The 24,096-nt window shown below is 44.4% G+C and overlaps 1 protein-coding gene and 1 pseudogene across 2 annotated transcripts in view; one reads left to right on the top strand and one right to left on the bottom strand.

The window, feature by feature from the left end:
• The window catches only part of PTAFR (platelet activating factor receptor), a 28,162-nt gene extending 18,678 nt beyond the window's left edge, over window positions 1-9,484 (top strand). For both annotated transcript variants that reach the window (XM_065927570.1, XM_065927571.1), the window contains exon 2: window positions 6,211-9,484. In XM_065927570.1, the coding sequence (XP_065783642.1) occupies window positions 6,227-7,285 (1,059 nt within the window). In that variant the 5' untranslated portion in view covers window positions 6,211-6,226 and the 3' untranslated portion in view covers window positions 7,286-9,484. The remainder of the gene's footprint in view (window positions 1-6,210) is intronic.
• A 12,191-nt stretch (window positions 9,485-21,675) lies between these two features.
• Window positions 21,676-22,482, bottom strand: LOC136163131 (translationally-controlled tumor protein-like; annotated as a pseudogene).
• Window positions 22,483-24,096: the final 1,614 nt, after the last annotated feature.

Raw genomic sequence — 24,096 nt, 5'->3', positions numbered from 1 at the left:
AGGTATTTGAAGGACAGGGAAGCCTGGAGCATTGCGGTCCATGGGGTTGCAAAGAGTCAGACACAACTTAGCAATGAAACAAGAACAACAATTATAATGTATAAAAATTGCATTTATTAATGTAACTACTAAGCACATCAGAACATTCTTTCACTTTTGGAAAGCTGTCAACCTCATGCTGGCAGATAGAATTTTCCAAAATTTCTAGTTTTCTCTTGTTAAGTTCAAATTTTATCATTGGCAACAAGAACGCATCATTTGTTTTCCTTGATGAGACAGGTTCACTTTGTTAATATTTGAGAAAATGTCTGCCAAATACCCAAGTCTCTGAAAAACTGTAGTTTGCCAGTCATTTTTTCAAGTGATAACGGTAATATGAAAAACAGCTCAGTTCACAACTCAAACAATGGGACATTGGTCTTTTTCTGAAGACAACCACTGTATTTCAGTTTGCAGCAGCAATGTTTCCTATGTATTTCCCATTTTGATACACAGATTATTAAAAAGATGTGTAGGGACTTCCCTGGTGGTCCTGTGGCTAAGACTCAGTGCTCCCAGTGCTGGGGATTCAGATTCGATTCTTGGTGGGGAACTGGATCCCACATGCTGCAACTAAAAACCCCACATGCCTCAACTAATGATTCCAAATGATGGAACTAAAGATCAAAGATCTGGCATGCCGCAGCTAAGATTCAGGGCAGCCAAAAAAGAAAAAATATTAAAAAATAAAAAATTTTAAGAAATAGAAAAATTAAAATAAAAAGAAGTGTACTTAAGATTTAATAAAATAATTTCCTTTCTTTATCAAGGACATTTAAAAGTGAAATTGGCTTTTTTTTTTTTTTTTTACATGGAATGCATGACTGTGAAGAATAGGACTCCTGTGACAGTTTGGTTTATCTGCCTTGATTGGTGCTAAGGAATCAGCAGTTTTATTCACCCTTTTGTACCATTAGCACAAATGTCAACACAGTGAAAAAGACAAATAATGTCTTGGTATTATTATGATGATTGCTTTGACCTCATGGATCCCCTGAAGGCTCTCTCTTGTCCCTCATTTACATGGACCACTCTTTGTGGGTTATTATCCTGTACCTTTGGGATAAGATGGCAGGATAGGTCACCTTTAGGAGTGGGAAAGTTCCCAGCTGAGTAGAAGCTAGCAATTTACTGCTGAGGAAGCAACGTATGTATGTGTGAAACTGATTCACTTCACTGCACACCTAAAACTAACACAGCATTGTGAACCAACTGTACTCTGGTAGAAATTTAAAGAATTATGTAATCAAATCAACTATGTAATTCACAGTTTCACTGGAGGGTGAGTTTTTTGTTTTTAAAAGGAATCACAATGATGTATTTGAATAATGGAACCTACATTTATTCAGCTAACGTAGACAAACCACCACTATACTAAATGGAGCAAAAAACAAAAACTTTCTCAATCAACAAAATTCCAGTTACAACCATTGATTTCTTTAAATTCACCTGGAAGTATCCCTAGACATCTTCAAGTGTTTCCAAAGCTCTGCAGCTCCTCAAAGGGTGGGTGTAATTAACAAGGCTAATTATTACCCATTCCTTTAAACTTTTTGTTTGTTTGTTTTAAATTTAGTTATTTTTTATTTTTGGCTGTGCTGGATGTTCGTTTCTGCGTGGGTTTTTCTCTAGTTTCAGAGAGCAGAGGATACTCTAGTTGTGGTGTGCAGGCTTCTCATTGCTGTGGCTTCTTTTGTTGCAGAGCACGGGCTCTAGATCACAAGCTCAATAATTGAGGTGCATGGGCTTAGCTTCTCCACGGCAAAGGGGATCTTCCCAGACCAGGGATCTCCTGCATTGGCAGGTGGATTCTTTTTTTTTTTTTTTTTCCTACCGGAGGCGTCCCTCCCTGCTCTAGATGGGGGTGTAGACAGACTTTACACCAAAAGCTTTTCCTTCCTGGACGGACTTTGTCTCTTACCGACGCAGGCGTCACACTCGTCCCTCCCGGTTCTACCACCAAGACGGGGTGGGGATGCACCAGGGGTAGACCTGATGACATCCCTGACTGACGTCCAGCCCTTCACCTCGCTTGCCTCTGATGCCACCCGGGGTGCAATCAGAGTAACCTTCCAGAATGCTTCCCAAACTTAGACCTCTGGGGGAAACATTCGTCACCTGAGTGCCTGTGCACGACCCTGAGTATATTCCTGACAACAGTAAGACCGATACAAACGTGAAACTGAGATGTTCCTTCCAAGAGTCACCACACCGGTGTAAGAGCCTCCTCTGGTCCACTAAGAGCCAGTGTTACCAAAGGAAAAATAACCATTGCAGTTCCAATCCGAGTAACCTTTAACCTCAGAGATGCTCTGGGAGTTAGAGCTCCACGTAGCTTCCGAACTTTCCATGACTAGCGAGGCTAGGCGCTTCCTGACTACCAATCCAAGTTTGAGACCTAGACCACAGTAAAGAAGCAACATAGATTACAAGTCCCTGGAAAGCCTATGATTGGATAGATTAGGTTAGTACTTCTAATTCCCACGGAGTTATGAAATGGTCAAAGAGACCGAGAAGCTTGACCGAGAAAGGAGAGTTCGGTCCACACGCTTTGCCCGTTTCTGGTCGGTTCCCGAAGGATACATTGGTTGCCTCTTGGCGTTGGCAGGTCAGTATAAACCCCCGACAGGTTTCTGCCATAAGCCTTATGAGGTCGCCGAAGAACCGCAGAGCAGGGCTCCTCACTTGCTTCGCGCAGGGCGTTTCATTCATTCACACAAGCACTCTGTGGAGTTAGTAAAGTACAGCGGAAAACGTGTTTGCTAGGAGAACAAAGAACTAGAGCTCCAAGCATCCTTCCCTTGTCCTGAAGGATCCCGGACAAGCCCCCAAGGTGAAAGGTTGTTGCTGAACGAGGAGACACGGGATTCTTGGCATCCGGAAGAGACGAATTCAATCCGGGGGCCAGAGATGAGGCTGGATCACTCAGAGCTTTTGTGTAATAAAGTTTTATTAAAGTATAAAGAAGATAGAGAAAGCTTCTGACATAGGCATCAGAGGGGGGCAAAAGAGTACCCCCGGCAGGTGGATTCTTTACCACTGAGCCCTCAGGGAAGCCACCTCTTCTTTTTATTTGTTGGTTCATGGTACTGGGAATAGAGCAGAATAGACAAAGTCCTTGATCTCATTTTGCTCACAGCTAAGTGGGAGAGGGTGAAGCAATCATACAAACAAGAATATGATGACGATCGAGCTAAGATTTAAGAAGTACAGGGAGTTTTGAGATGGGACCTGACCTGACCTGCAGCTCACTGAAAAACTCCCCGGAGGAGTGAAATGAAACTAAGGTCTGAAGCATGAGTTGAAGCTGGCCAGGTGGAAGTATATGTGAATCCGGAAGAGTGTTCCAGACAGGGGCCTGGATGTGCATGAAGCCGACTCAGGCAGGAGAGTCCTGGGTGGGCTTGAAGACCCACCTGGGAAGTCCATTTTGGCTGGAGCCCGGTGAGAAAGTGGCACGAGATGAAGGTGGAGTGGCAGCCGGACATCAGGGCAAGGGTCATCGGATGGCCATTTTTTTCAGTTCCTGAAACTCTTTTCTGCCCTAGTCCTAGACCCACACAGATCCCTCTGCCTGGAGCACTCTTCCTCGGCTCCTCTTTCAGGCCTCAGCAGAAATGTCACTTTCTTTCTAAGTAGATCTCTTTTTTCTTCATATCAACACCCCATTTTCTTTGTATAGCAACCAAGTTTGTTTACATTGCCTTTGTCTGTCTCCCCTATAAGACTGTAAGTTCTCTGAGGGCATGCTCCTGTCTGTCCAGTTCATCCTGCCTCTCCTATGTTTAGCAGTGAGCCTGACATGCAGTTGGAGCTCAGAAATATTTGTTGGATAAACGTATGAATGAACCAGATTTGAGATTCTGGCTCCATTCCATAATGCTGTGTGACCCTGGCCAAGTCACATGACCACACTATACTCTGTAAAATGGGGATTTTACTTCCTATCTCAAAGGGATTTTGTGAGACTCAAAGGAAGTAGTGCCTATGGAAGCACTGAGCAGAATGCCTGGCTTCAAAAGAGGTACTCCTAAGTGTTTGGGGTGTTTTTTTTTTTTTGGCGGCATGCAGGATCCTACTTCCCTGACCAGGGATTGAACCTGTGCCCCCTGCATTTGGGAGCATGGAGTCCCAACCACTGGATTGCCAGGGAAGTCCATTCCTAAGTGTTGTCTTCCTTGCTTCTCGCTGTCAGCTCCCTACTTTTTTCTCTGGACTGTGATACATGATGAGCTTTGGGCCTTGCTTAATCCCGGCTGAGTCTCTTGACATCCCATCCCTTCAGCTGCAACACAAACATCAGAGGTGCTTCCAGGCTTATGTGATGGCACCATAGCAGGAGGAACAAGAGTAGAGAGGAGGAAATACTGGTTTTGATGGAGAGTGGATGAGAGTGATGAACTGTTGAAAATGGACCAGACTTTGATTAGTGTGATTATGGCTAGCTTTAATCTTCTTTAATATACAGTTGAATCTTGAACAGCTCAGGAGCTAAGGGAGGCAACTCTCCACGCAATTGAAAATCTGCTTATAATTTTACTTGGCCCTCCCTCTATGGGGTTCCATATCTGTGGACTCAAACAACCTTGGATTGTGTGGTATTATAGTATGTATTTAATTTAAAAAAAATCCATGTATAAGTGGATCCACACAGTTCAAACCTGTGTTGTCCAAGGATCAACCGTCCTTAAAAAAAAACTTTTTGTTTCTAAATGATTTTAGGCCTTTAAAAATGTTGCAAAATAGTACAAAGAGCTCATGTATGAACTTCACCCAACATTCTCAATTCATAAAGTACAGTACAGTGATCAACCCAGGACATGAACATGGATACTGAGTTATCTAAATTATAGACCTTATTTGAACTTCACCGGTTTTTCCTGTAATGATTTTCCCCCCCAGATACCAACCCAGGATCCCATGTCTCACTTAGTTGTCCTATGTCTCCTTAGTATCCTCTGATCTATGATAACTCAGTCTTGCCTTGTCTTTTATGACCTTATTTATTTATCTGGCTGCGCTGGGTCTTAGTTGTGGTGTGTGGGATCTAGTTCCCTGACCAAGGTTGAAACCCAGGCCCCCTACAACGGAAGTGTGGCATCTTGGCCACTGAACCACCAGGGAAGTCCCAACCTTGACACTTTTGATCATTTATTTTGTGGAATGTCACTCAATTTAGGTTTGTCTGATGTTTTCTCATGACTAAATTGAGATACTGCATTTTTGACAAAAATACCACTGAAGTAACGTATGCTTTTCAGTACATCATACCAGGTGAACTTGATGTTGCTATGTTTTACTAACAATGATGCTACTCTTGATTGCTTGGTTAAAGCAATGTCTTTTGGGTTTCACCACTATACTTTTATTTTAAAATTATATTTAAAAATTTAAAATTACTAAAGTAAAACATGCTCCTAAAAAGTTCAAACTAACAAAAAGTATAAAGTAAATATCCTTCCTACCACCTCTACCTCACCTTCCTAGAAGTTACTTACTTGTCAACACTTTGAGGTATATCATTCGAGACCATTTTCTATATCATAGACACATATATAATGAGTTCATACCAATTTCTTTTGTTTTGTTTTACTTAATAATATTATCCAGGGACAACTTCCCATGTCAGTACAATTAGATCTAACTCGTTCTTTCTAATAAAAAGCTGCTATTTCATTCTCTGGGTGACCCTAATTTACACTTTTGTATTTTCCAGATTTTGTATGAGCATGTAAATTATTTTTTTAACATAGAACTTTATCATCAAAATTTCTATTTCAAATTTCATCAATACAAAAATATTCAAATTTTGTCAGAAAATTAAAATCATTATAATTTGAATTAATATTTTAAATTTTATATATTTCATCACCAGGAATAGATTACCTAAAACTTTAAGTCAAAACGAGGTTAAGAATAAAAAGATATGTTTTAGAATGAAATAAGAGAAAAGAAACTCCACTGCTACTGATTTTATTGAATCTCAGAGGCCCTTCATTTTAAAAACACACCATTATTTTAGGTAGGAAGAAAAAACATTGTCAATTAATTGGAAAATGCCATCAATTTTTAGAGTTTTTAAAATGTGCAAAACACGAGTCTTAAAACAGAGTAGACAAGAGAGTACCATGTTGGCCCTTCATTAACCAGAATCTCTATGTGGTCTTTCAGGAACAGGCAGGATCCTATGACCAGCAGCCACTTCCAGCCCATAGCGATGGAGCCAAATAATTCCTTTCGTGTGGACTCCGAGTTCCGATACACCCTCTTCCCAATTTTTTACAGCATCGTCTTTGTGCTGGGGGTCATTGCTAACAGCTATGTGCTGTGGGTCTTTGCCAACTTGTACCCTTCCAAGAAATTCAACGAGATAAAGATCTTCATGGTGAACCTCACCATGGCTGACCTGCTCTTCCTGGTCACCCTGCCCCTGTGGATCGTCTACTACTACAACCAGGGCGACTGGATCCTTCCCAAATTCCTGTGCAACGTGGCTGGCTGCTTCTTCTTCATTAACACCTACTGCTCAGTGGCCTTCCTGGCTGTCATCACTTACAACCGCTTCCAGGCAGTGACAAGGCCCATCAAGACTGCTCAGGCTACCACCCGCAAGCGTGGCATCCTTCTGTCCCTGATTATCTGGGTGTCCATTGTGGGCGCAGCATCCTACTTCTTCGTCCTGGACTCGACCAACAAGGAGCGCAGCAAGAGCGGCTCGGGCAACATCACACGCTGCTTTGAGCATTACGAGAAGGGCAGCATCCCAGTCCTCATCATCCACATCTTCCTCGTGTTCAGCTTCTTCCTCGTCTTCCTCATCATCCTCTTTTGCAACCTGGTCATCATCCGCACGCTGCTCACGCAGCAGGTGCAGATGCAGCGCAACGCCGAGGTCAAGCGCCGGGCGCTCTGGATGGTCTGCACGGTCCTGGCTGTGTTCATCATCTGCTTCGTGCCCCACCACCTCGTGCAGCTGCCCTGGACCCTGGCCGAGCTGGGCTTCCAGGACACCGACTTCCACCAGGCGATTAACGATGCGCATCAGGTCACTCTCTGCCTCCTCAGTACCAACTGCGTCTTAGACCCCGTTATCTACTGTTTCCTCACCAAGAAGTTCCGCAAGCATCTCACGGAGAAGTTCTACAGTATGCGCGAGAGCCGGAAGTGCTCCCGGGCCACCTCGGAGACGGGCACGGAAGTGGTCCTGCAGCTCAAAGATGGAGCTGTCAAATCCCTCAAAAATTAGTCTAACTGTTGATGCCAGGCCCAGAGGCTTCTTCTCCACAGACATCATCGACTGACCTGAGGGGGGGCGGGGAGGGAAGGGGTGTCTGCTGTGGTCCTGGCACCTCCTCCCTGGGCCCTGGTGGCTGGTTAGGTATGGAGGCTGCCTCACCAAGGTGGGGGTGCTGGCAGAACCAGACCGCTGGGAAATTCCGAACTTGAACGAGCCCCTTCAACCACCTTTGGATGCATGCCATATAACCTTGGCTGGCAGAGTCATCCCAGTCTGATGGCTCTGGGAGGGATGTCAGGACCAGGGGGCAGTCCTTGTGAGCAGACTCTGAGTCACCCAGTTCACCCTACCAGGGCGGCAGTCCCAAACGAGTCAGGCCTACAGTTTTGAACCACCACTCTCATCACTGAAAAGGCAGAGAAGGGGTTTGGGGAAAGGGATGCTCCCCTGGCTATGGCACTGTCTTTGGAATCGACTTCTGAGCTAGGAAGATCCCACCCAGTCTCCACTCACTGGCACAAGGTCTTTGCGACACTTCCTAAGGGAGTGTCCCAGGTGGAAGCGGAGCCACTTCCACCTGGCTTGGTGGAACATTTTCCTAATTCATGTATAAACCTCTACTGAGTGGTGACCAGAGAAGATACAACATGCATGGACCAAAAATGAGGACAGGGAGCCTTTCTCCTGAATCAGATGAGTCTCTTCCACTGGCCTGGGGCAGCTCTAGGGTGGCAGGAGAAACACAACCGCCACTTCCACTGTCTGTCTCAACAAGGAACTCTGAGAAAGTAACTCCTGTGAGGCAGCCACCCACTGTGGGTGGGCAAGCCCCGTCAAAGCCAAATTGGGGCCCTCCAGGCCACTGTGATGCCCAGAGGCTTCCACGGGGAACGACACTCAGGCTGAGAAGTGCCTGCAGGTGAGTGAGGCCTCCAGGGTGGAAGGAGCCTGTCATGTCCCCTCCCTGCCTCACTTTCTGGGAGGCCCCTCTGACTGAGCTCCCAGGAGGTGAGGGGAGGACCTATAATCCCTAGGGAGGGCAGGCACTTTGAACTCTGGGTGCAGAAGAGAGGGGGAAACTGCTCTTGAGGAGCTTTGGATGTCTGATCCTCCTCTCGTTCCCTGAGCACCTGCGGTGTGAACCTGGCAGCCTCAGACTCAGGGGCTTGGGGGAGCCTGCCCTGATTTCCAGAAACCATCCTCCCTTCCAGCCAGTGTCCCTGCAAGGCTGGGATCCTGGTTTCCGGCACACTGGGCTGGTTTTGATAAATGCCTATCGATGGGCCAGTGACCTGCTTGGTCCGGTTGCCATGGGCTGGACTTAGCAGAGGTGGCCGTGTGAACAGTGCAGTGGGTTTGAACTTTGGTGTCACACAGACGCCGGTTCAAGCTGCGGCTGTGTCACCTCCTGCCAAAGACTGTGAGCTGGATTTCCTACCTCAGAGTTGTTAGGAGGATCAGATACCTCTTGGTCAGGGTGACTGCTCCTCCCAGAGTCTCTCTGTCTTTGAGATTTTGTTCCCCCTAAATCTTCCAATAGGGGATGAGAGGTGAGCAGCAAAATTCAGGGATGCTCTTTCAGGTTCTGCAGGCCACTCACCTGAACACATATAAACTCTGGAGCTGTGAGTGTGTGTGTGTGTGCTCATATATGTGAGGTGTGTGCGTGCCGTCAGCACAGCAGGGTGGGGAAGGTATCTGCATGAACATAGTAGAGATAATGGCTTTGCTCAGAAAAAGAGAAAGAGATGAGATGTGCAGAGAAAAAAAGAAGAGAGATGTGCAGAGTCAAGTTGAGACCAGAGGGGACCACAGAGGCCTGGAGAGAAGAGGGGATGATGCTCCCAGGGGCCTGCTGGCTCCCCGCCTCTACATCCAGCCCTCTTGCCCAGCCCTTCTCTAAGCTCAAATCTGTGCTACTTCCTTTGGGTCCTTGTGAGATTCCCTTGTTAGGATACACTCTCCTATTTTGCTCAAGTTCATTTGAATGAGTAATAATATTGATTATCAAGAGAGCTCTGAAGGAGATAAATACTTGTATGCTAAAGCAGTGTTTCTTGAATTTCAGCCGTTTGTGTACCCATATCATGAATTTTGCAAGATCCATGTACCATCTGTATGTTTTGCTCAATAAATATTTTTCTCTAGATTGAGTCACTTTTTTAAACTTACACTTATTTAAAAGGTTGCTTTAGAACTAAACTGTAAATGAAGGTGAATGCCACCTGGCATACATAGAAGGTAAACATAAACATAAAATGTCAGTATTAAAATCAAAATGTTCTTGGCATCCTATTTACAGTCACCTCACATGCCCCACAACTTGCACAACACACTTTAGGAGATGTGGCTGTGATGTGTATAAAGCGCACAGGGGTCTGTATTTGCTAAGTGCTCAATAAAGAGACAAATGTTTCTGAGGTGATAGCTTGTGATTGCCCCCTTGCTTCTTATAGAAAGTTGCCCAAGCTCACTCCCACCAAGGCTCAGGAAAGTGGTGGAGTATTTTAGGTTGTAGCTCATGCTATGACTCATGCATTATCTCATACTCTGAACACAACCACCTTCCCCCACCGACCCCCCATGACCTCTGCCTGGTTGTGACCGTCTCAGGTGCTTTCTCTCTTTTTGACCTAGCCCAGAACACCTCCTCCAGGCAGACTTCCTGAATTCCTCCAGATGGGTTAATTGACCTAGCAGCACTTTAGGTCTAAGAGGGTGCAATTTTTTTTATACCTTAATAAGTATTGAAGTTTATCCATTTCAATGTATTCTATCCTACCCTGGGGGCAGAAACTGAATCTCTTTCTCTCTTTTTTTTAAAAGATTGAAGTATAGTTAAAGGAATTGAAGCTTAATCATCAGTGTATCTACATTTCTCACTTGAGACTAGAATGAGCTCTGTCTAAAAAGCATCCTGCTTCCCCAGGGTGTAACATGAACACACACTGAAACATACATGCACTTATTGTGAGAGAGTTTAAGAAGCTTCTCTAGGGACACCTAAGAAAGGAATTTAATGTATATTTCCCCAAAGTTCTATTAATATATTTTTAAAAAGATGTCAAGGATTTTCAGAAAATCAGAATTTTTGGAAATAGGAGGGTCCAATTCCTTCATCTTACAGAGGGGAACATGGGATTCAGAGGGGCTACGTGATTGTAGAAATTACATAGTGTGGAATGCATTTCTTGCAATGGTAACAGGGTTGTGGAAAAAGCTGAGTTGTAATTCTTTCAATGAAATATCACCAATCAGGATTTTCAAGCCATGTTGCACATCAAGAAGTCCTCACCCTGCATTTTCCCCTGATCTCAGTCTTGACCCCAGGGAATTACCAGTGATCTCAGAGAACATTGGCTCAGGGAAGACCTGGTCCCTTACCTCATCCAGATGAGTCATAGACACTAGAGTAGTAAGGGCAGCTCACAGCTGGCTAGAACTGGGCACAGCTGTGCCTATTTTTGCTCATCTCTGTTATACCTGTGCTTGAGACCTGAGGCCACAAGCAGATATAATAAAACTCTCTTGTAAAACACTTGTTTTTTGAAGACTTTGTATTTCTGTAATACAAATCATGATTCTCCTGACATATATATTTCAGTTCAGTTGCTCAGTCGTGTCCAACTCTTTGCGACCCCATGAACTGCAGCATTCCATGCTTTCCTGTCCATCACCAACTCCCAAAGCTTGCTCAAATTCATGTCCATGGAGTCAGTGATGCCATCCAGCCATCTCATCCTCTGTCGTCCCCTTCTCCTCCTGCCTTCAATCTTTCCCAGCATCAGGGTCTTTTCAAATGAGTCAGTTCTTCCCATCAGGTAGCCAAAGTATTGGAGTTTCAGCTTCAGCATCAGTCCTTCCAATGAATATTCAGGGTTGATCCAAGGACTGGTTGGATCTCCTGCAGTTCAAGGGACTCTCAAGAGACTTCTCCAGCACCACAGTTCAAAAGAATCCATTCTTCGGTGCTCAGCTTTCTTTAGAGTTCAACTCTCACATGCATACATGACTAGTGGGAAAACCATAGCTTTGACTAGATGGACCTTTGTTGGCAAAGTAATGTCTCTGCTTTTTAATATGCTATCTAGGTTGGTCATAGCTTTTCTTCCAAGGAGCAGGCATCTTAATTTCATGGCTGCAGTCACCATCTGCAGTGATTTTTGAGGCCAAGAAAATAAAGCCTGTCACTGTTTCCCCATCTATTTGCCATGAAGTGATGGGACCAGATGCCATGATCTTTGTTTTCTGAATGTTGAGTTTTAAGCCAACTTTTTCACTCTCCTCTCTCACTTTCATCAAGAGGGTCTTTAGTTTTTCTTCAATTTCTGCCATAAGGGTGGTGTTCTCTGCATATCTGAGGTTATTGATATTTCTCCTGGCAATCTTGATTCCAGCTTGTGCTTCATCCAACCCAGCATTTCACTTGATGTGCTCTGCATATAAGTTAAATAAGCAGGGTGACAATATACAGCCTTGACGTACTCCTTTCCCAATTTGGAACCAGTCTGTTGTTCCATGTCCAGTTCTAACTGTTGCTTCTTGACCTGTATACAGATTTCTCAAGAGGCAGGTCAGGTGGTCTGGTATTCCCATCTCTTTCAGAATTTTCCACAGTTTGTTGTGATCCACACAGTCAAAGACTTTTAGTCAATGAAGCAGAAGTAGATGTTTTTCTGGAATTCTCTTGCTTTTTCTATGATACAATGGATGTTGGCAATTTGATCTCTGGTTCCTCTGCCTTTTCTAAATTCATCTTGAACATCTTGAACATCTGGAAGTTCACAGTTCACATACTGTTGAGGCCTGGCTTGGAGAATTTTGAGCATTACTTTGCTAGCGTGTGAGATGAGTGCAATTGTGCGGTAGTTTGAGCATTCTTTGGCATTGCCATTCTTTGAGACTGGAATGAAAACTGACCTTTTCCAGTCCTGTGGCCACTGCTAAGCTTTCCAAATTTGCTGGCATATTGAGTGCAGCACTTTCACCACATCATCTTTTAGGATTTGAAATAGCTCAACTGAAATTCCATCACCTCCACTAGCTTTGTTCACAGTGTTGCTTCCTAAGACCCCTGACATATTACCAGTAAACTGTCCCCCATCTACCCAGTCATCTGTCCATTTGTCCATCCATCCATCTATTTATACATGTCTCCATTCACCCATCCATCTAGGTAACCAACGAACACCTATGGAGTACCTATTTTGGCCCAGTAGCTATGCTAAGCAGTTTTTAATCTAATATCTCACTATAGCTTCACACCCTCCTTGAAAGGTAGGTGATTCAATTCAATCCTCATAGAAATGAACAAAATAAATAAGGATCCAAGCTGACTGAACAAGACAGTGGATGCCTCCCAACTACTTGTCACAAAAGGAAGGGGCCTACTTTTTTGTGAGCCCCAGATACTTGCTTGCCACTTTCACAGATCTTGTCTCACCGATCCCTCACAACCACTGTATAGATTTATTTCCATGTCCATTTTCTCGATGGGGAGATTGAGACTCAGAGGGCTCAGGGACGTGCAAGTGTATCTGAGCTACTCGGTGGCACAGTAACGTTCAAACCCAGATCTGCCTGAATAAATGTGGGTCCCTTCCTTTTTCTCCTCTCCCCAAGTGACTGCACCCTGGCCCAAGCCCCTCTGCGCACTGTCCTAGCTTTGATGAGTGCTGGTGTAGGGACCTCATGAGGGGAAGCGTAGGTGGTGAGGTCCCTGCCTTTCTCCCTTGGGGCTTCTGTGCTACCTATGCAGGTGGAAGCCCCGGCAGGGATGACTTTCCTGGGCTGAGGCTCCTGCGGTCTGTTAGGGAGGGCACTCCTGCAGTGAATACAGTGTTCCAAAGAGCTTCTGAAGCCAGAGTGCCATTGTCACTGGAGCTAGAAGGTGACCTGGATCCTGATATTTCTGCAGGAGGAGGGAAAGGGGTAAGTGAACAGTCAATAGCTGCTGAGCACAGATCATGTGGCCAGCACTGTGGAGGGAATGTCAAGTCCTTACCTATGGATGGAACTGACTCTTTCCTCTGCCTGAATTACTTTCCCCCAGATTTCTGTATAGCTCACTCCATTGCCTCCTACAAGACTTTGTTCAAATGTCCCCTTCTCAGTGAAGCCTGTGTTGACCAGTTCATTTAAAATAGAATCTGAGAGAGTCAAGTGCTTCCCTAAAGCCACTCAGTCATCAGCTGGGTCATGTCCAAAGGCCACGCACTTTCCATTCTGCTGCGCTGACTTCCTCTGTCGACAACCTTCAAGACATATGATGTGAAGGCTCATATCTTCCTATTTTCCTGATAAGAAAAACAAGTATCAAGGCATGAGATGACTTATCCAAGGTCACATAGCAATACCTTGGTAGAACTGAGATGCATAGATCCCTTTTCTCACCTCGGTTTTTGCAAGAATCTTCTCGGTCCACTTTTCCATCTGAATGCACATCATTTTCCTTCATCACCATTCTCCAGGCTCGACTCCCACAATAGTTCAAGTGTGGGCAACACATATCTTTGACTTTTATGTCCCCTTCGAAAATGTAGTGTTATTTTCCATGCATATTGATTTTAAATTTATATAAAAGGCATGATTTACATAAATTGGGCTATGGGCCTCATTCTGGTTCTCATTTTTTTTTTCCCAATCAGCATTGATTTTTTTAAAATTTACTTTTTTGTCTGCACTGGGTCTCTGTTGCTACATGCAGTTTTCTGTAGTTGCCATGAGCTAGGGCTACTCTCTCGGAGAAGGCAATGGCACCCCACTCCAGTACTCTTACCTGGAAAATCCCATGGACGGAGGAGCCTGGCAATCTGCAGTCCATGGTGTTGCAAAGAGTCGGACACGACTGAGTAACTTCACTTTCACTTTTCCTTTCATGCATTGGAGAAGGAAATGGCAACCCACTTCAGTGTTCTTGCCTGGAGAATCCCAGAGACGGCGGAGCCTGGTGGGCTGTCGTCTATGGGGTCGCACAGAGTCGGGCACGACTGAAGCGACTCAGCAGCAGCAGCAGCAGGGTTGCTCTCTAGTTGTGGAGCATGGAATCTCTCTTCTTGGTGGCTTCAATAGTTGTGGCACAGGGGCTTAGTTGCCCTGAGGCATGTGGAATCTCCTGGACTAGGGATCCAACCCATGTCCCCTGCGTTGGCAGGCAGATTCTCAACCACTGGGCCAGCAGGGAAGCCCTCAGCATTGCTTTTATGATGTAACCTTGTTGAAGTGTGTGTCTCTGGCTCACTGATGCAAACATCTGCCTGGCTCACCTCCATCAGGTGAATCCACATTTTTCTTACCTGTTCCCCTGACAATGGACACTTATGTTACTCCTAAGTGTAAGGACATTTGGATTACTCCTAAAAAAACTCCTTTTTCTGCAAACAATGATTTGAGGAGAGGCTTTCAGATATTCCCCTATGAACCAGTGTAAGAATTTGCCTGGAATGTATACCCAGGAAATAGCTAGGTCATAACCAGTGCTAGGTCATAAGCTACACCAGTATCTAACTGGGTGAAGAGATGCCAAGTCAATTCTGGAATGGCCTCACCAGGCTACACACCCACTCATGGTTACAGGCAAGTTTCTATTTCCCCAAATTTTCACTCACACTTGGCATTGTCCAACTTTCAAGCCGCAGTTAAGTAAAAAGTAAAGTTTTGTTTTTAGTTTGAATTTCTCTCAAATTACTAACGGGCAGTATTCTTGGGCTTCCATTGTGACTCAGATGGTAAAGAATCTGCCAGCAATGTGGGAGACATGGGTTTGATCCCTGGGTTGGGAAGATCCCCTCGAGAAGGGAAAGGCTACTCACTTCAGTATTCTGGTCTGGAGAATTCCATGGAATGTGTAGCCCATGGTATTGCAAAGAGTTGGACATGATTGAGCAACTTTCACTTTCTTTCTTTCTACTAATGGGCTTGTAATCACGTTCTCTAGTCATTTGAGTTTGTTAGTTGCTCAGTCATGTCCGACTCTTTGTGACCACATGGACTGTAGCCTGCCAGGCTCCACTGTCCATGTAATTCTCCAAGTAAGAATACTGAAGTGGGTAGCTATTCCCTTCTCCAGGGGATCTTCCCAACCCAGGGAAGTTTGCATTGTGGGCAGACTCTTCACTGTCTGAGCCACCAGAGAAGCCCAGTCATTTGAGTTTGAATGCAGATAATTCCAAGTCCAAAGAATACACAGTGTCATATAGTGATCAGTAAAATAGCCTCGAGGTCCATATGAAGTGAAGTGAAAGTTGCTCAGTCATGAATGACTCTTTGTGACCCCGTGGACTATACAGTCCATGGACTTCTCCAGGCCAGAATACTGGAATGGGTAGCCTTTCCCTTCTCCAGGGGATCTTCCCAACTCAGGGATTGAACCAAGGTCTTCCACATTGCTGGTGGATTCTTTACAGCTGAGCCACAAGAGAAGTCCTTGTGGGGTCCACATGGCCAGGGTTCAATTTCTGCCTCTGTTTCTTCATCTGTAAGATGGGAATAATTTTACTGTGAATGTAATAGTGTGATTTTGAGGATTTAAAGTTTCTCAGGACAGTGCCTGGCACAAAATAAATACTTAGTAAAGGCTCTGTCCTGCCCTGATAGACTGCATCGTTCTCCACAGCCTCCTTTCTCACTCTAGCCCACAACCCCTTCTCCCTTGTTCCTTTACATGAAGTTCATATTGCATATTCATATGAATTTTCCTTAAAACTGTGAAACTGTGAAAGAGAGTGTTAAAAACAAGACAACAGGGCCAAAATGAAGTCAATTATGCTAAACCCCAAGTCACCAAACCAAGACCTAATACCTAACTTGATTGCAGTTTTAGCGCCTCCCAGTAATGAATTTCTTAAACCAGTCCATCTGAAATCACCTAATTATCGAGGTCATCAGCCTCATACACCCCTGCCTTCCTAAAGGAAGATGAACTTGCCACTGCCAGTTTTTTGTTAGTAAAACTTCCTTGTCCTCTCCCCCTTTTACCAATAAAAATCTTTCATTTTGTACTGCTCCTTTTTGCCTATTAGAAGGGACATTGCCTGACTGAATAAATTCAATAATTAGCCAATAAGATCTTTAAAATCTACTTAGTTAAGTTTTGTTTTTTTAACAAGAGGAACAGAGTGTGATTAGCCTGACTTTCTTTCTTTTTTTTTTTTTTTCTGACTTTCTTTTTATATAAATTCCTGGGTCATTCTAAAATACATTCAGAGAGGGCTTTTTGTTGTTGTTTTTTTTTTTTTTCGGTCCAACAGAAGTTTTCATGGATTTGTTATTGAACCGCACAGACCGCTCGCTAGTGGGGAAACATGAACCTGCAGGAGCCAAGCACTCCATCTCTCCCATAAGCTGTTCAGACAGTAGTGATATGCTCAATACCGTGACTTGGTTAGTTAACATGCGAGTGACCTTAACACACCATAAACGTGTGCCACTTCGTATGTGAGGCTTCTTACAGACCCAGCTTGGTTCCCCTGTGTCTTCTCTTGGAGTTGTACCTGGTATTATCACCAGTTTTCATTCAAATAAATTGAGGAATGGAATGATTCTGCTTTTGATTCCTGACCAGGAATCGCTTGATCTTGAAAGTCTGGTGAGAAGACATGGTGAGAGCAAATTCAGTGGTACATAGGATGACAGAGAAGAGAAAAGAGGAGCTCAGAGAGGTTTTTAAGAAGAACTGCCACATACATGAGTCAGGGGTTTTGGCCTATGGAAGGAAATGATGAATCGGTTCCTTAGAAGAAAGGGTGGGGCATTAAAGGACACTATCAACAGAGTTAAAAGGCAACCCATGAGAATTGCCTGGTGGTCCAGTGGTCGAGACTCTATGCTCCTAGTGCAGGGGGCCCTGGTTTGATCCCTGGTCCCACATGCAATTAAGAGTTCAAATGCCACAACTAACAGATCCTGCGTGCTGTGACTATGAATAAAAGAACCCATGTGCCACAAAGAAGATTGAAGGTCCTGAGTGCTGCAACTAAGACCTGGTGCATCCAAATAAGTAAATATTAAAAAAAAGCAAGTGACTCTTTTCATAAGGTCTGTCTTAAAAAAATAAAAGGCAACCCATTGAATGGGAGAAATTATTTGCAAATCACATCTGATGAGGGAGTGATATGCAGAATATATAAAGAGCTTCTACAGCTCAACAATAAAAAAACTAACAAGTCATTTAGGAAATGGGTAAAGGACTTAAATAGACATTTCTCCAAAAGAGATATACAGATGGCCAACAAGCATATGAAAAAAATGTTCAGCATCACTAATCATCAGGGAAATGCACATCAAAACCAAGATGACATGAAAACAGAAGATAACAAGTGTTGGCAAGGCTGTGGAAAAATGGAATCCTTGTGCATTGCTGGTTGGAATGTAAAATAGCACAGTTGCTATGGAAAACAGCATGAAGTTCCTCAAAAACTTAAACACGGAATTACGCTATGACTTCGTAATTCCACTTCTGGTTATATACCCAAAGGAACTGAAAGCAGGAACTTTAATACCAAAGTTCATAGCAGCAGTATTCAGAATAGCCAACTGTGGAAGCAACCGAAGTGTCCATCAAGAGATGAATGTATGAACAAAATGCAGGTGTGTACAAAACCAGGGGATATCATTCAGCCTTAAAAAGTATGCTACATGCTACAGTATGAATGAACCTCAAGGATATTATGATAAGCCAGTCACAAAAATATGAATACTGTTTGATTCCACTTGTATAAGGTGCCTAGGGCAGTAAATTCTTAGAAACAGAAAGTAGAATGGTGGTTATCAGGGTTGGGGGAGAGGGGAATGGGGAATGATCATTTGATGACTATGGAGGTTCAGTCTGGGAAGATAAAAAAGTTTTAGAGATGGATGGTGGTGATCATTGAACAACAGTGGAAATATCCTTAATGCCACTAAACTATACACTTAAAAATGGCTACGATAGTACATTTTATGTGAACACATACACACACATACCACTTGGAAAAATGGGAAGATTGGGTAGGAAGAAGTGGGGTGAAATGAGAGAAATTCAGACTTCCAAAGGAGCTTTTCTCATGGTGGCTTCATCATGCTCAAGGCGGGGTTGCCTGCCATGGATTCAGCAAACTCTGCTGGAGTTACTCTGTGTGAAAGGGCTGAGTCACTAAAATTCTGTACACGTGAGAGTCTTGCTACATGTGACTGGCTGAGGCAATGCGGCCTTGTGGAAAGAGAATGAGCATCCTTTCATTATCCGACTTCCAGCGATTGCCTTTCGGTAGCCCTCTGCCATGTGAGGTGGGAGCAACAAAAGAAGTTTCTGCTCTCACACTGTAGCAAAATGGCAGACGTGTTAAAAATGCAACAGCGTGTTATGCTTGCTTCTCAGAGCTAAAGCCGGGTCATCCGGCGTGTGAGAGGCCACCAGGAACGTCTCTTCCCAATTCTGTGTTCAGAGACGTCACATTGGTAGCTTGACTGGGTATTTACACCACAGAAATCAACGAATGCTACAGATCTTTTGAATCTCAGCTCTGACACTGGCTGTGTAATCACTTAGGCGAATCACTTAGCCTCCCCAGCCTCAGTTTCCTTATTTGTAAAATGGCTGTAGTCTTCGTTGCCGTGGGGGCTACCCTCTAGTTATGGTTCATGGGCTTCTCATCACTGTGGCTTCTCTTGTTGCAGAATGCAGGCTCTAGGTGCGTGGGCTTCAGGAGTTGCGGCACAGGGGCTCATTAGCTGTGGCGTTCAGGCCCTAGAGCGTGCAGGCTTCAGTAGTTGTGGGGCGCGGGCTTAGTTGCTCCGCAGCATGTGGAATCTTCCCAGACCAGGGTTTGAACACATGTCTGCTGCACTGGCAGGTTGATTCTTATCCACTGCACCAGTAGAGAAGTCCCCATTGTTTCTTTTTTTAAATAAAATTTTTTTTAATTGAAGTATAGTTGATTTACAACGTTGTATTAGTTTCTGGTATTAATCAGCAAAGTGATTAATATATATATATATATATATATATATATATATGTTCTTTTGCATTATAGGTTATTATAAGATAACCAATATAGTTCCTAGTAGGTCCTTGTTGCTTATCTATTTTTGTTGTGCAGTTGCCCAGACATGTCCTACTCTTTGCAACCCCATGGACTACAGCACACCAGGCCTCCGCATCCCTCACCATCTCCCGAAGTTTGCCCAAGTTCACGTCCATTGCATCAGTGGTGCCATCCAACCATCTCATCCTCTGACGTCCTCTTCTCCTTCTGCCCTTGTGTTAGTTTCTGCTGTACTATAAATTGAATCAGTTATATCTACACGTATATTCCCTTCCTCTTGAACCTTCCTCCCACCCACTCTCATCCCACCCCTCTAGGTCATCACAGAGCATCGATCTGAGTTCCCTGCACTATACTGCAGGTTCCCGCTAGCTATCTGCTTTACACACAGCAGTGTGTATATGTCGGGGCTTCCCCAGTGGCTCAGCAGTAAAGAGTCTGTCTGCAGTGCAGAAGGCCCAAGTTCGATCCCTGGGTCAGGAGGATCCCCATGGCGACCCACTCCAGTATTCTTGCCTAGAGAATTCCACAGACAGAGGAGCCTGGTGGGCTACAGTCCATAGGGTTGCAAAGAGTCAGACACGGCTGAAGTTAGACACAACTCAGCATGCACGCACACAGTGTATATCTGTCAATCCTAATAACCCATTGTTTCATTGTTTATACTTGATCTCATGGCCTGCAATATTATGGATGTTTCACAACAACTGAATTTTAACTATAGTAGCGGCCAAAAATTGTTGAGGAAGGCAAGATGGGGCATGGGGAAGAACTCTGGCCTTGGAGTTAGATCTGGATTTGTCTCCCAGTTCTGTCATCACTAGTGGTTTGGCCTTAGGTAACTGATCGCCTATGTCTGAACTTCAGTTTCTCCAACTGGAAAAATAGAGATGATGACAACTATTGCATAGATGTGTTAAATGGCAAGGGGAAGACAACGGAAACAATACCATTTGGGAATCTGTCAAGAACAATTATATGTGCCATCGAATGTAAGCAGTAATATTGCCAGTTACCTAACATCTATTCTCTCCCTAGTCCAAAACAGAAGAACCCCTATTTTATTTGAAGTAACAAAGCATCCAGCTTATAGACTACGTTTCCAGGGCTTTACTAGTGGTCCAGTGGTTGGGAATCCACCTGCAGTGCAGAAGACCCTGGTTCGATCCCTGGGTCGAGAAGATCCCCTGGAGAAGGGAAAGGCTACCCACTCCAGTGTTCTGGCCTAGATAATTCCATGGACTGTTTAGTCCAAGGGGTCACAAAGAGTTGGACACAACTGTGAGACTTTCACTTTCACTGAAGCTCTCACGTCTAGAGCCCATGATCTGAAGCCACTGCAATCAGAAGCCCGGGTACTGAAACTATAGAGAGTAGCCCCCACTCGCCGCAATTGAGAAAGCCAGAGAGCAGCAGTGAAGACCCAGCACAGTCAAAAATAAATAAATTAATCTTGAAAAAAAAAGTACTAAAAAAAGAAAAAAGGACTACATTTCCTTACTGCTACAGCGAGCCAGCCTTCTTTCTTTGTTTTGAAATTGGATTCTTTATTATAACTCTTTAGAACCAGCCTTCTGACTAAGTTTCGGCCAATGAGGTGTAAGTGGAAGAGTTGAAAGGACTTCTGGAGACGTTAATTCAAGGGATTAACTCAGTCAAGTGAGCCTCTTCTGCTTTTCCCCCCTTTCTCTTCTCGCCTGGAATCTGATGTTCCAACAGCCGTGCTCCCAACAGCCGTGCTCGGCCTTGAAGTGACCTTGAAAATGGAAGCTCTGAGCCATGATGGTAGAACAGAATAAGACGAACAGCCTGGGTCCATGATATTGGTGGTGTACTATTCCCACCCTCTTCTGCCTACCTCTGGACCACTTTTATTTGACAGAGAAACACAATTGTCTCTTGTTTAAACTTCTGTTATTTTGGATTTTCTGTTACACACAGCTAAGTCTAACCTGTCTGAATACTGTTGAATGGAGCTATGGGAGACACGAGGGGAGAGGGGTCATCTCATGTGGAGCATTTGCCTTGGGCTCAGATGGTCTACACATTTATGTGGTATCAGGGATCCCACTTGACTTCTCAGCATTTGACTCTGTTAAGCATTCCTTTCTTCTTAAAACTCTCATTCCCTGGCTTCTGTGACCTGGTGTTTGTGGGGTCTCTCTCTCTCTCCCTTTTGAGTTTATATGCATTTTATTTTAGACAAACTACACGAAATATTTTTTCCCCTCAAAAACAATGCCTCCACTCCAAACAAATCCGAATCAAAATAAATGAAGAGCTCAAGATGACATCAGTCCCAGTGTTTTGTGGATGAAAAGCAGCAGCCAGTCAGTTATGACAACAGGTGATGCTCCAAAGTCACTGCCAAGTTTGTTAACATTTTCCCACTTGTAAGCCATCCTTAAAACCATATATGGGGGTCACACCATCCTCATGGTAGTTCAACAGAGAAACCATGCCATCTGGATTCATGTTTTTGCTGATAAAAATGGACAATTTTAAAAATTTTATTTATTTTTAATGTGCTGTACTGGGTCTTCATTGCTGTGCTCAGGGTCTACTCTTCATTGTGGTGTGCTGGCTTCTCATTGCAGTGGCTTCTCTTGTTGCTGAGCATGGGCTGTAAGTGTTCTGGCTTTAGTAGTTGCAGTTTGCAGGGTCTTGAGGTACTACTAAGTAGTTGTGGCATGTGGGATCTTCCTGGACCAGGGATTGAACTCGTGTCCTTTGCATTGGTAAGTAGATTCTTAACCACTGGACCACCAGACAAGTCCCAAGAACTGATAGGTTTTGAAGTCAGCAAGGATGCACTTTATTTGTTCTGCAGCTCCTGTCATATAAAAGGTTTTACTCTTTCTGGTCTCTGCTCTTCATGTTTCCCTTTGACTGACTTCATGTCATCTTTGATATACTTCTCATAGGCTTCTTCCATAAAGGTGGTTTCCTGCAAGTGATGGGTCATGACAATAGCAACATGAGTGATTACTGTGCTTTCAGTGCCTTAGCCTTCCAAGCCTTCAGTGAAAGCATTTCCACCAATGAGTGATTCATCAATGCTACCCTTTGTCCTGTTGATCACCTTCCCCTTCACCTCCAGACACAGCCCTCTGCGACCTCCCAGATCTTGTAGATGTTGGAGAACATCTCATGAGGGCTGATGCGGTCCCAGTAGAAGATCATGATGGCAACTGGAGGGACATGACTTTGGTGCTAGTTTCCTAGGAGCCTGGAGCTCAGAGTAAGCACTGTGCAGCCAGAGTGGTGCTTTGGGGGGTGGAGTGGGTGGGAGGAGAAAAGTGTGGGGTCTCTTTTGATTATCAAGTGACAGAAACTTTGACTTCTACTGGCTTCAACAACAACATCAAAAGAAGAGTCCAGGATTACGTTTCGACCCAGTTGAATAGAGGGATTCAAACAACAGTACAGAGACAGAAGCGACATTTAAAATACTTAACAATTGGCATTGCATTGTCATTGAACAGATGTCAGAGAAGGTGTTCTGGAAGTCTCCTGCCAGACCAAGCATCAACTCTTTAGTTACTGGGTCATAGGGAAGTTCAGGGGTTCCAGAAAGGTGACTAGGAGAAAGTGGGGGAATGATTCGTATCCCCAGGGGGTTCTGGAAAGCATTTACTTCCCAACAGAAATATTTCAACAATAATCATCCATTCCAATGAATACCAGATAAATAACAGCGCTGTGTTAGGACCTGCCTGGTTCAATTCAGTTCAGTTCAGTTGCTCAGTTGTGTCCGACTCTTTGCGAGCCCATGGACTGTAGCACGCCAGGCTTCCTTGTCCATCACCAACTTCAGGGCTTGCTCAAACTCAGGTCCATTGAGTCAGTGATGCCATCCAACCATCTCATCCTCTGTTGTCCCCTTCTCCTCCTGCCTTCAATCTTTCCAAGCAAAAGGGTCTTTTTCAATGGGTCGGTTCTTCGTATCAGATGGCCAAAGTATTGGAGCTTCAGCTTCAGCATCAGTCCTTCCAATGAATATTCAGGACTGATTTCCTTGAGGATTGACTGGTTTGATCTCCTTGCAGTCCAAGGAACTCTCAAGAGTCTCCTCCAACACCACAGTTCAAAAGCATCAATTCTTTGGCACTCAGCTTTCTTTATGGTCCAACTCTCATATCCATACATGACTACTGGAAAAGCCATGGCTTTGACAAGATGAACGTGGTTACTCTTTTTTCTTTTTTTCTATCTCTCAGCTGTACTATGCCATATAGACTATGTTCTCAGACAGTCTCTCTCCCCTGGCTGAGAGATGGTTACCCAATGACTCCCGGGGCTACGTTCTTCCGCATTCACATTCAGCAAAGAGGAGTGAGGCTCTTTCCCCCAGCAACCCTGCGTGAAGTCTGAGATTTGCTCTGATGGAGCTGGCTGAGATCATATGCACAATCTTGATTGATGAATGTGGCTTGGGGAGGCTTGGAATGAGAGCCTGGCTTAGGCAAGGTCTCCTACTCCACCACTGGAGCCTCAGCTTAGAGGTAGCTTCTTTGGAGTAGGCAGGCTTAGAGTGGGGCTGCTATCCCCCAAAGAAAAACTGGGGTACTGTTGTCAGAAGAAGAGGGGGAATGTAACATACAATGGCTTGTTATAGCAGTGACAGGAAACGGCAAACACAGTGTCTTCAAACAACACAAATTATTCTCTTATAGTTCTGGAGGTCAGAAGTCTGAACTGAGACTTCTGAGGCTGAGATCATGGTGTTGGCAGAGTTGTGTTCCTTCAGGAGGTTCTGGGGAGAATCCCTTCCCTTCCTTTTTCTAGCTCCTGGAG

Source organism: Muntiacus reevesi, chromosome 3 (genome assembly GCF_963930625.1).
Source record: "Muntiacus reevesi chromosome 3, mMunRee1.1, whole genome shotgun sequence".
Lineage (NCBI taxonomy): Eukaryota > Metazoa > Chordata > Mammalia > Artiodactyla > Cervidae > Muntiacus > Muntiacus reevesi.
The sequence above is the reverse complement of the archived record's forward strand: the minus strand, read 5'-3'. Positions and strand labels throughout refer to the sequence as shown.